We start from the raw sequence: 13,058 nt of genomic DNA, 5'->3' as shown, positions 1-13,058 counted from the left end.
CGTGTGCCAGGTGTGAGTCCCTGAGCCAGTGTCAACCTGACCATCACCGCACGGCGCAGGGTAGGCAGAGCTGTGCAGGGACGCTACAGCAGAGGCAACAATGCTTATGTTAAAGGCAAACATAAGGATTGCATTGCTGTATTGAAACAGCTGAAATTACGGTCATCACAGGACTGCCCGCCCATCCTAAATGCCCTGTCACAGTGTGACTTTACTGCTTTTCTCATGGCGGGGGTGGGGGTGGGGGGCGTTCCCCTTTGTCTGGAGTTGGGGGGGCGTTCCCCTTTGTCTGGATCTGGGCTGTGCCTGCCACAGTAGTCCATGGAGGGGCACGGCGGGGCCTCCCGAGGCTTTAGGAGGCCTTGCAGATCCTGTTTTCTAAGGAAGCTGGGCCAGACTGGTGAGAGGCTGCGGGGACAGGACACAAGGAGGAGGGCTGGGGGGCGGTCCAGCACGGAGGACCCAGGCCTGTGCGGGAGGCCATCTCGGCCAGCAGCCCGGGAAGCAGGGAGGAGCCGTGCTCCCGGATTCTGAACTCAGGGTCCTGAGCAGTAGAAAGGCTTAAGCCAGAGCTTCGGGCTGGCGGATTAAGCAGCGTCCTCTGTCTGTACGCGCGTTTTCTCTTACGGTTCTTTCCTACGTTGTTTACGGGGTCACGTAACCTTGGGTACATACCGTGCTTCGTGTGCTCACTCAGAGCGTGTTGCGCTGGGCATACGTGTCTGGCTGTAGAATTCACTCAAATTAATTTCCAGTCCTAAAAGTCCCACAAAATGACATTCCATAGGGCTGGGCAGTGTCTTTATCGATGCCCACCCTTTCCTGCAGGACGACAGGAGGGACCCCGGTTTCACTGTCGGGGCCTGGCTGAGGGGCAGTGCAGACTGATCGGGGTTGGGCTACTTGGGGCCCACACTCACCAGATCAGTGCCGGGAAGTGAGGGCAGCCGTGTCCCGGGGCAGAGAGTGTCCTGATTTTGGAGAGAGGGTTTTGGGAGGACTTTAAAGTGGAGCTGCAGGCCCGCCCTGCACTTTCCTTCTCCTCACACCGTTCCACAGCAAGTATGCAGCCTTGTTCAAACAGGAAGAGTAATGGAAAAGCTGAGTGGGCCTGGGGAGAGGGCTGCAAGGGGGGACAAGGACCAAAACGAGACAGACCAACAGCACGTACGGGCCATAAGGAGTAGCAGCAAAGGCAAATACCACGGATTCAAAGAAGCTTACAGGCAGCGTGGTTTGGTTCCATTTGCCAGAAGCCGAGGTGGGCAGACGAGAGCCCGTGGGCCAGTCACGGGTTGTGTAAATAGCACGGCCGCACCCACCTCTTCCTGTGTTGTCTGTGGTCGCTTTGTGCTCCAGCGGCAGAGCTGAGTGGCTGTGTTACAGCGTGTGGCTCGAAAGCCTAAAGCGTTTACTCTCTGGCCCTTTCAGAAAACGTTTGCAGAGCCCGGACTTAAAGGAAGGAAATGAAGGAGTTAAGCTAGAAGTAGTCAGTAAAGACACGGACAAGAGAGAGAAAATCATTCCAGAGGTTGAAGGCACATTAGCAAGAGAACTTTAAATAAGTGTTATTAGAAACAGTCAGGTGAACAAGCAGGAGGAAATCACATAAAATAATATGGAAGAGAACAAGGATAAATATGATGGGGCAGCAAGTAACAGACCTGAACACAGAAGAAAAGAGATACAACACATGCATAATTGGTGTGCCTGGAAAAGAAAAGGAGTGCGTGGAAGCATGGAAGAGATAAAATGTACTCAGAGATCAATAAATAACTACGTGACCTGACCCTGCATACAGAGAGAGCAGATGGTGCTCCAGAAAACTGGGTCAGAGTGATTCCCAGAGGACTAGAGCTTTCAGGCTGTGTGTTGTCACCCCCAGCCTCGGACTTCGTAGCTTGGTGGACCTGGCTGGAACAAAAGGGCAGGGCAGTGCAAGTGTTGGTCTGGCCTCTTTCAGTGCATTGGTATCAATGTTGAATGATACGTTAATAGCAAGAGCTAGATAGCCTTCTAAACTTGTTTTATTATTTTTGGTGTTTTTAGAAATGTATCATCTAATGATTTTTTTCCTGTCCAGTAACTTCGTACTTTTAAAATGTCTAAAAGACCCTTAATCAAAGGAATCCACAAACAACAGTATTTTCACCCGTGAAGGAATTAATAGACTGAGGTTTGGATTTTATGCTAGATGATTTTCTCGATACAGTGGTGTTTGTTAGTCATTTAGTGCCTGTTTCCCAACTATGTCAGAGCAAGGGGTACTCCCCCCGGGCTCACCCACCCGAACTGTGTGCATCCCACAAAGCATAAGACCCAGCCTAGCCCAGGACTCCTTGAAGTCCTGATTCAAGCTGAAAACACCAGGCTTCATGATGAAAACAGCTACTGAACAGAGCTGAAAGGAAATGGACGTGAACGGTTCCACACTTAGAATCCTTTATGGGGAATTTTAATCTCCATTTGTTCAAACGACTCTGATTTTTATTAGAATTATTTCATAAAATTTCTCCCCTATTTTTATACATATGTTTATATATATGTATATATATTTATGTGCGTGTATGCGTTTAGGTTATTTTTATGACGTAGCCCGTAAAGCACAAAAGCACAGGACTGAAAAGGCAACAGTCAAATGAACATAGTTAAACATAACCTTGATTAACAAATCTCGTTATTCATGGATGACAGCTCAGTTAATAAGTGTCCGTGGCTTGGATACTGAGCCGGAGGTTAATAGCAAGGTGGAAGCAATTGTCGAATCCAGGTTCTCAAGACAAACACACATCACAGCCCGAAAGGCACGCGTGGAATCAAGGCTAGCTGGTCGGCTGTGGTGATGCCCTTTGGCTGTTCTCCACCACTGGTCCAGCTGGGAGCCACTGCAAGCTCCTGGATCCAGGAAAGAGGAGGCCCCTCCACCGTGACTTCCACGTTCGTGACCTGTACGGCCGAAGAGCAGGTGTGGGAGAGGAGTATTTTTTTTTTTTGGCTGGGGTGGGGGTGGGAATTTTTAAATGAAAGTTTTATTTTGACTTCTCTAAATTAGGTTTGTAAAACAGATAGATTCACTGTGTAGTTACAAGAGAGCACACATCCAGATGGAGCGGATACTTATAACCACCTAGACTGGGCCTTCAAGCGTCAGTGACATGGAGTCGGGTTCCCCCTGGACTTTATGTGCCTTAAAAGCAAGATGAATATGGGACATGGTTGGAGAGCTGCGCTGTTCATTTACCATCAAGAGACATTTTGATGCTGAAGAATCCCAAGCCTTGGTACATTCCTCCCTGTGGGATGGATTAAAAAATAAAAAGCAGGCGGTGTTTTCGTTTGCACTGGTGATCAGGGCAGGGCAGAGGTAAATAAGTGTGTGAGGAGGTGGGGAAGTCAGTCGTATCCTTATGGGGCCCCTCATTCCGGGAGGGACGGGCCCAGAGTGCAGACGCCTGAAACCTGTCACCTCAGGAGCGTTTCTGCACCGGAAGCCGGAGCTGGGTAGGGACTTGAGCGCGGGGTGGCCGGCCGAGTCGTGGGTCACATGGCCCGCATGTGAACAGGAAGGTGAGGAGAGGTGAACCTTCGCCTCGGCCGTGCCATCCATCAGGGAAGAAATGGACCAGATCAGCGTGTGCAGCTGCATGAGGACGAGCAGGCCTGGGCGCTTCCCACACAGGGGCCTTTGTGCTGGACACGACTGGGCATCGCGATGGGCCGCGCGGCCCCGGCTCGGTGGCAAATTACTAACCCACGATCGCCGCAGAGCACGGACTCGTTCATCTGATCTGGAGTGTCACCGGCCTTCATTTACCAGTCAGAGATGATTCATTATGCGCAGTGGAAATTCAAACAAAGCCTTTCCCTCTGCGTTTTAAAACCAGTAAACTATTCAGTAATAACAAATAAATCTGGAGCTGTACATCCTTTCCCGCCCATTCCCAGGCTGGAGTCTGGGACAGGATGAACTTTAAAGGAAATGCCTAGAAATTGGTAGGTCAAAGGCCGCGGATGGTCGGCTGGAAAAGAAAAGGGCAGATTCTTGGCACTCAGCTGTGGTGAAAGTGAGGGCCTCCTGTGTGCCCAGATTCCCGGTGGGGACGGAACGAGCACCAGGGAGCTGGTGCCGGTGTCTCAAGTAATCCACCCTCGGCCAGTCATCATATTTTCTCCTTTTATTTTTAGCAGCCCTTGCTTTCTTTCACATGATTAAAAATATGATTTTTTCAAAACCATTCCAGCCCAACATGGTGTTTAAAAGAAATAAAATAAGCTGAGCAGTCCTGAAAGGCCTACTTGAAATGTTATTTTTAGAATGGAAAGTCAAGTAAAACACCCTTAAGTACATACACTAATCCCTCAGAAAAACGTTCAGATAGAAATTCTAGCCAGAAGCATAATTTAATTTTTCCTAAAAACTTTGGAAGCATTTTGAAGAAAGCCAAAACGTGTGTCTGTGTGTGTGTGTGTGTCTGTGTGTGTGTGCACGCGTGTGTGTGCACACAGCACGTGAGAGGGTCAGCTTAGTTGGGGAGGTGCCCAAAGGGCAGCTCAGGCCAGTATAGCCAGTGTGCTGTGCCATCGTCCCAGGGAACCTGGAGAGACACAGGCCGTGCCAGGGCCCAGGCTGGAGGAGGAGGGTATTCCAGGCTGGGTGGACACCTGCAAGACGCGGACACCAAGAGGGGCCTCTCGCCTCTGCTGGTGCCCACGACCAGGGCACCTTCGAGGAGCTGAACAGCCAAGGGCGCTGGCCCAGGGTCTGACCCTCGGGGCCGCACGCACCATCCCGATGAAGAGGACAGCTTGCATTCTGCGCCTTTTTAGAACTGATCAAGCTTTATTATTAATATAATTCATGGAAAATTTTTAAAGTGTTATAAATAAGTTCATCAACTATAATCTCTTAATGCAAAACAAAACTGCGGATCTTTCATGAATGTGAACAAACCCCTCTCCTGCCAGGACGACTCCGTCTGATGCTTCTCAGCATGTCCCTGACCTGCGTCTGCTTCCAGCGTCCCACCCGGGGGCCGCCTCTGCAAGGCGTGTGAAATTGCCGAAAGCCTTGTCTTCTGTAGGACAAAAATACAATTTAAAACAATCTGGAAATAGACCGAAATATTCACAAGAAAAAACTTCGAGTACAGGAGAAACGTGCGTGTTTCTAGTTTTTAGAAGGCTGCCGTAAATTGAAATGAATATAGAAGAATTAAACTTTACTTAAACTAAATCAGCAAAAACTTTGCTGATTGTGTTTTCTAAAAGAAAATAAGCTGCTCCACTGATCTCAGAAACCTATTTTTCAGCTTATCCAACAGCAGCTAGGGAGACACCAACCAATAGTTTTCTATAGATGTTACAACAAGAGTTCAATGCACATAATATTGGGGACTCTGTGTTCTAATGAGGTGACTATTGCTTTCACCTATTTTATTTGGAAAAGTGGGTGTGAGTGATGAAAAAAATTTTTATTGAAGTATAGTTGATTTATAATGTGTTTTAGATGTACAGCAAAGTGATTCAGTTATACATATATATGTGTATATACATATGTACATTCTTTTTCAGATTCCTTTTCATTATAGGTTATTACATTGAGTTGTTTTTTGTTTTTGTCTTAGATTTTTTTCCTAAAGAGACTGCTGCCAGATATCAGCTATACTTAATTTTGTAAAATCTTCATCTTCTGTCTGTGTAAACAGAATCTTTAAAATCAGTGTACGGCTCCAAGCTATAGGAACTCTAGGCCTGGCTGCTACGGTGAGAGCCATCTAAGCTGAGTTTGGGGGCCCTGTTTTGGGTCTTTCACCTGCAGCTAGACTTCTGGCTCTCCTTGAAAAAGCCTGTCTGCGAGATGCACCCACCGAGCCCCTGACCTTCAAACACAGCTACTGAAACCTTAACTCTGCGCAGACGTCTTCACTGCCAGATAACTTGTTAAAAGTGCTGTTCGTTATATGATTGTTTTTCCATTAAGGATTGTTGGATATTTTGCTTTACCGTGTCACCGCAGTGGTAAATTTCCAACTTTACTGTTAAGAAATTTGGTCCTACTTTGGAGGATAAACACCTGTCCTTAAATGATGTTTTCTTGCCTTCCTTCCATGATTCTTAAATATCCTTTGAAAAGTTTATTCGGTGCAGACGCTCTTCAGCATCTCATACCTGTGAACTGTAGTCCAAGGTCCTGCTGCAGACAGAGGTGCTGCAACAGCTGCCCGGCCTGTGCACCTGGGCTGTACCCAGAGGTCCCCAGATGATTCTGTCTCACGTTAGAGTTTGAGAACCACGACTGCCGTGGTTAGGATAGTGGACTAGATTCGTCGTCACCGTCTGGCTACACAGGTTAAAGCATCTAAACAAGGAGGCCGTTAGCCCTTGGTTGCCAGGGTCACCGCACCAGAATCCGAGGAAGTGAAACTTCACCAGTAGCTCACCCGGCTTCCCAGATAATCAAATAATTGCTTTGCTCTGTTTCGCTTCACTTCTCCTCTGTAAAAGCCTTGCCCCCCTGCCCCTGCGTGGGGAGCCTCCTGAACACCTTTGGAATCAACGTGCACTCAGATGAACTCCTGAGAGTTGTTGCGTGCCTCGGTTTACCTGTTAGCACTGGCCCTGTCCGGTGATGTGCGTCGGTGACATGATACTTCCCGAGGGGCCACTGGGTCCAGCTTTCACGTGGCTCTGCCTCTCTTTCTAGGCCATGTGGCTGATGCTGCAGAATGATGAACCCGAGGACTTTGTCATAGCCACGGGGGAGGTCCACAGCGTCCGGGAATTCGTAGAGAAGTCGTTTCTGCACATCGGAAAAACCATCGTGTGAGTATGACTGATGGACGTTTGTCAGACGTGTGCTCGCTGTTCTGCCTGCATTTTGTCTTTTTCCCTCTTTGCTCTTGTAAAGCATGAAGCGGGGACTCGGTCCCAGTTATAGTGAGAGTCAAATGTTTGTCACCATCTAAACTCAGTTTTTTAAAAATTTCTTTTCTCTTAATTTTTAACTATGTTTTTAAGGTTCTTACCTTTTTAACTTTAAATTTTGTATCATGGTTTATACTCAGTTTACTAGGATTTTACTGTTGCTCATTACAGATCAACGTGATAACATAAAAGTTACACAAACTTTTTTCAGTACTTTCACTTTATATTTGAAGTTTTTGAAACCATAGAAACTTACAGAAAAGTTTCAAATGCATGACCAGCATAATTCTTTTCTCTGAACCATTGAGCGTAGGCCCGTGCCCCTGACTTCTGTGAGTGTTTCCTATAAACAGAGACATTGTCGAACACGAATGCAGTGCAGCCATCAAGGTCAGGAGGTGGCACTGCTGAGCGAGTGCCGTCTCACCTGCAGACCCCGCCTGAGCCTTGCAGCTGGGTCAGTGCTCCACTTCATACCAAGTGGTCCACACGCTACAGCTACTTGGTGCATTACACACATTTTGAAGTCAGATTTTTATTGGAATATTTGAAAGATTTGGGGGAAATCCTTCACTACAGATGGAAGCTTCTTTTTTGGTGATTGCATTATTGAGATAAAATATACGTAACATAAAAGTTACCATTTTAATAATTTTCAGGCACACAGTTCAGTGACGTTAAGTATACTCACGGTGTTGGACAACCATCACCGCCATCCGTCCACAGAACTCCTTCTTCTCCCCAAACTGAAACTCTGTTCCCATTAAACCCTACCTCCCCTCCCCCTCCCCCAGCCCCTGGCAGCCACCATTCTACTCTCTGTCTCTGAGTTTGACGACTCCAGGGACCTCATATCAATGGAATCACACAGTATCTGTCCCTCTGTGACTGGCTTATTTCGCTGAGCCTGATGTCCTCAGGTTCCATCCTGTGTCAGCATTTCACTCCTTTTTAAGGCTGAGTAATATTCCACTGTGTGGATGGACCACGTGTTGCTTCTCCATCATCTGTTAACACCTGGGTGGCCCCCACCTTTTGGCTGTTGTCAATGGTGCTGCTGTGAACACGTGTGTACAAATATCTGTTTCAGTCCCTCCCTGCTTCCAGGTCTTTGGTTTATAAACTTAGGAGTGGAATTTCTGGGTCACGTGGTAATTCTGTGTTTAACTTTTTGAAGATCTTTCAGACATTTTTCCGAGATTCACTTTTAAAATATAAGAAAGGACTTCCATTTCTAGCTATGATGGAATAACAGAAATCAGATTAAACCTTCTATCTTGAAAAACTAGGAAACTATATGAAATATATAAAACACCGTTTGGGCGACGGGCAGTGCAGGACCCCGGGTTTCCTGGAGACATGGTCTCCACCAGGGAGCGTGGAAGAGGAACTTCAACAGAGAACAACCGTTTGCTGAGAGCCGAGGAGGTGGAGGTCAGAATTCAGAGAGTCTGAGGCACCTGGATGTTGTGGAGCCGTGTGATGAGGAGCCTGTGGCGTGGTGACCTGCAAAGAAAAAGAGTTCCCAAAACGTGCATAAGGATCCCACTGAGTCCTTACTGAATATTAAGAGGACATTCCACAAGCTTGGATGAGGAACTGCCTGGGAGGTGGAATTGAAGGTTTCTTAGAGCGTTCCCAGGCTTGGGAGGCACCTGAGCTTCAGCTATAATGGAGAGACCTCGTTCTCACTCAGTGACCATCCTCACTCAGGGGATGAAGTAAGATTCCAGAAGAGCTATGCCCCAGTGATGGGACTGATTCCCAGAGTAAAGGCTGCTCTAGACCCAGGCTAACAAAGCTTAAACACAAACTTCAAAGGGATCAGACTGGATACAAATAACTTAGCCTTCGACCATTGCAAAGCCCAGTGTTCTTCAAAGGAATACAGTGAAATCTAGACTCAAAAGCATAACGTTTCTTTTTCTTTTGATTTTTATTGGCGTATGAGTTGCTTTACAATGTTGTGTTAGTGTCTGCCGTGCAGCAAAGTGAGTCAGCCATACGTATACATACGTCCCCTGTTTTTGGATTTCCTTCTCATTTAGGTCACCACAGAGCATTGAGTAGAGTACCCTGTGCTGTACAGCAGGTTCTCATTAGTTATCTCTTTTATACAGAGTATCAATAGTGTATATCTGTCAATCCCAGTCTTCCAGTTCATCCTAACCCCCACCCTTCTCCATTGATATCCATACGTTTGTTCTCTACATCTGTGTCTCTGTTTCTGCTTTGTAAATAAGATCGTCTATACCAGTTTTTTCAGGTTCCACACATATGTGTTAATACAGCAGCCCCTGAGCTTTTTGGCACCAGGGACCGGTTTTGTGGAAGACAGTTTTTCCACAGGGGGAGGGGGGGATGGTTGAGGCCGTAATGCGGGCGATGGGGAGCGGCTGTAATTACAGATGAAGCTTGGCTCGCTCGCCCACCGCTCACCTCCTGCTGTGCAGCCCAGTTCCTGACAGGCCACAGACTGGTAGCAGTCCACAGCCCAGGGGTTAGGGACCCCTGCATTAACATACGGTATTTCTTTTTCTCTTTCTGACTTACTTCACTCTGTATGACGGTCTCTAGGTCCATCCACATCTCTACAAATGACCCAATTTCATTCCTTTTTATGGCTGAGTAATATTCCACTGTATATATGTGCCACATCTTCTTTATCCATTCCTCTGTCGTTAGACATTTAGGTTGCTTCCACGTCCTGGCTATTGTGAACAGAGCTGCAGTGAACACTGTGGTACATGGCTCTTCTTGAATCATGGTTTTCTCAGTGTATATGCCCAGTAGTGGGATTGCTGGGTCGTATGGTAGTTCTATCTTTAGTTTTTTAAGGAACCTCCATACTCTTCTCCATAGCAGCTGTATCAATTTACATTGCCACCAACAATGCGTGAGGGTTCCCTTTTCTCCACACCCTCTCTAGCATTTGTTTGCGGATTTTTTAAACTGAATTTATTTATTTATTTGTTTTTTATTTGTTTATTTTTGGCTGCACTGGGTCTTCGCTGCTGCACATGGGCTTTCTCTAGTTGTGGTGAGCAGGGGCTACTCTTCGTTTCAGTGCATGGGCTTCTCATTGCGGTGGCTTCTCTTGTTGCAGAGCACAGGCTCTAGGCACATGGGCTTCAGTAATTGTGGCATACGGGCTCAGTAGTTGTGGCTCACGGGCTCTAGAGTGCAGGCTCAGTAGTTGTGGTGCCCGGGCTTAGTTGCTCCCCAGCATGTGGGATCTTCCCGGACCAGGGCTTGAACCCGTGTCCCCTGCATTGGCAGGCAGGTTCTTAACCACTGCGCCACCAGGGAAGTCCTGTTTGTGGATTTTTTTGACGATGGTCATTCTGACTGGTGTGAGGTGATACCTCATTGTAGTTTTGATTTGCATTTCTCTAATAATTAGTGACGTTGAGTCTTTTCATCTGTTTGTTGGCCATCTGTATGTCTTCTTTGGAGAAATGTCTATTTATGTCTTCTGCCCATGTTTTGATTGCGTGGTTTGTTTTTTTGATATTGAGCTGTGTGAGCTGTTTGTATATTTTGGAGATTAATCCTTTGTCAGTTGCTTCATTTGCAAATATTTTCTCCTATTCTGAGGGTTGTCTTTTCTTCTTGTTTATGGTTTACTTTGCTGTGCAAAAGCTTTTAAATTTAATTAGCTCCCATTGTTTATTTTTGTTTTTATTCTCTTTACTCTAGGCGGTGGGTCAAAAAAGGCCTTGCTGTGACTTATGTCAAAGAGTGTTCTGCCTATGTTTTCCTCTAAGAGTTTTATAGTGACTGGCCTTACATTTAAGTCTTTAATCCCTTTTGAGTTTATTTTTGTATATGATGTTAGGGAGTGTTCCAATTTCATTCTTTTACATGTAGCTGTCCAGTTTTCCCAGCACCGCTTATTGAAGAGGCTGTCTGTCCTCCATTGTATATTCTTGCCTCCTTTGTCAAAGACAAACGCATGCACATATGGTCACCTTATCTCTGGGCTTTCTATCCTGTTCCATTGATCTGTATTTCTCTTTTTGTGTCAGTACCACACTGTCTTGATTACTGTAGCTTTGTAGTGTAGTTTGAAGTTGGGGAGCCTGATTCCTCCAGCTCCATTTTTCTTTTCAAGATTGCTTTTACTATTCAAGGTATTTTGTGTTTCCATACAAATTGTAAAATTTTTTGTTCCAGTTCTGTGAGAAATGCCTTTGGTGATTTGATAGATTGCATCGAATCTGTAGATTGCTTTGGGTAGTTTTGTCATTTTCACAATATTGATTCTTCCAATCCAAGAACATGGTATATCTCTCCATCTGTTTGTGTCACCTTTGATTTCTTTCATCACTTTCTTATAGTTTTCTGCATACAAGTCTTTTGCCTCCTTAGGCAGGTTTATTCCTAGGTATTTTATTCTTTTTGTTGCAATGGTAAATGGGATTGTTTCCTTAGTTTTTAATGTTCAGCATTCAACCAAAAATTAGTAGGACTGCCATGAAGCAGGAAAATGTGACCAAAAACCAAGGGGAAAATCCATCAATAAAAGCAGACTGAGGAATAAAAAAGATGATGGTATAAGTGCATAAAGAAGGTAAAATAGCTGTTATAACTATGTCAAGTATTTTAAGAAAAACATGAGTATAGTGAGGAGAGATAAGGAAATATATTTGTTTTTTAAAGAGCCAAATGGAACTTTTAGAGATGAAAAATTAAGTATCGCTGTTGGCATTGAGAATAGATTAGATACTACAGAAGAAAAACTAGTAAACTTAGAGACATAGTACTAGAAAGGACCCAAGATGAAGCACAGGAAGAAAAAGACTGGAGGAAAAAAAAAAAAGAGAGAACAGAGTTTGATTTGATTAACCTGTGAGAGAAAATCAGGCAATCTAATATATGTGTAATCAGAGTATCAGGGAAAAAGCGGGGAGGGCACAGGAAAAGAATTAAGTAACAGCCAAAAATTTCCCAAATTACTGAAAATAAATGCTAAAGAGAAAAAATTTAAAGCAGCCAGAGAAAAAATAGAATTATTTGCAGAGGAACAAATATAGGAAAGTTTTGTTACCAGAAACTACGCAAGGCAAGAAGACCTTGGAGCAACATCTTTAAACTGCGGGAAGCAACCCGAACCTTGAGTTCTGTACCTGAGGAAACCATCTCAGAAATGGAGGTGAATTAAAGGCTTTCCAGACAAAGGCTGAGATGGTTCATCGCCAGCAGTCATTTAGGCGGAAGGAAAATGATGCTAGTTTGAAGCTTGAATCTCTACGGAAGAATGAATCGCAAGAGAAATAGCCAAAATGTGGGAAAATATAAACGTTTTCCCCTCGTTTTAAAATTTCTTTGAAGGTAATTGACTGTTGAAAGTAAAAATAATGAAAATACATTATGAGGTTTCTACTACATATGTAAATAAATTGTATAACAACAGTAGCACAAGGAGTGGGGACAGGATGGAAGCAGTGTATCATTACTGTAAAGATTCTTGCACCAGGTGGGAATTGGTGTGATGTTATTTGAAGACAGACTGCAATTAGTTAAAGTAGGTACTGCACACTCTAGAGAAACTACTAAAACAAAACAAAATGAAAAGTAGCCATAAGCCAATAGTGGAGTCAAAATGCAATCCTAAAGAATACTCACCTAAAAGAAAGTGGGAGAAGAGAGAGTGTGAACAAATAACAGGTGGGACAGATAGAAAACAAATCATAACTATATTGATAATTATATCCATTCTAAGTGCTCTAAATACTCTAATTAAAAGGGTGATATAGTTGGACTTGATTAAAAAAAAGCAATATGCTGTCTACAAGAGACACACTTTATATATAAACACATAGATAGTTTAAAAGTAAAAAGATGAAAAAATAAAACGTCCAAACACTAACCATAAGGAAACTGGAGTGGCAATATTTATATGGGACAAAATAGACTTCATTTAATTAGAAGGAATAAAGAGTCATTTCATAATTTTAAAGGGGTTGATTCTTCATGAACACATAATACTTTTTAACGTATCTACACCCAGTTATAGATGCTTCAAAATAGTGACAGAACTGATAGGAAAAAAAGGCAAATGAACTTTATGCTTGTGTACGTCAACACTCCTTTCTTTGTAACTGACAGAACAGAACGAGTAGACAGAAAAT

The 13,058-nt window shown here is 44.5% G+C and overlaps 1 protein-coding gene across 1 annotated transcript in view; it reads left to right on the top strand.

Annotated features, from left to right (window-relative positions):
- GMDS (GDP-mannose 4,6-dehydratase) overlaps positions 1 to 13,058 on the top strand; it is a 399,795-nt gene that overhangs the window by 301,058 nt on the left and 85,679 nt on the right. The window contains exon 8 of the mRNA XM_024766398.1: positions 6,704 to 6,822. Coding sequence (XP_024622166.1) covers positions 6,704 to 6,822 — 119 coding nt within the window. The remainder of the gene's footprint in view (positions 1 to 6,703; positions 6,823 to 13,058) is intronic.

This window comes from Neophocaena asiaeorientalis, unplaced genomic scaffold (assembly GCF_003031525.2).
Source record: "Neophocaena asiaeorientalis asiaeorientalis breed wild unplaced genomic scaffold, Neophocaena_asiaeorientalis_V1.1 scaffold8, whole genome shotgun sequence".
Lineage (NCBI taxonomy): Eukaryota > Metazoa > Chordata > Mammalia > Artiodactyla > Phocoenidae > Neophocaena > Neophocaena asiaeorientalis.
Note: the sequence above shows the minus strand (reverse complement) of the source record. Positions and strands in the feature narration are given on the sequence as shown.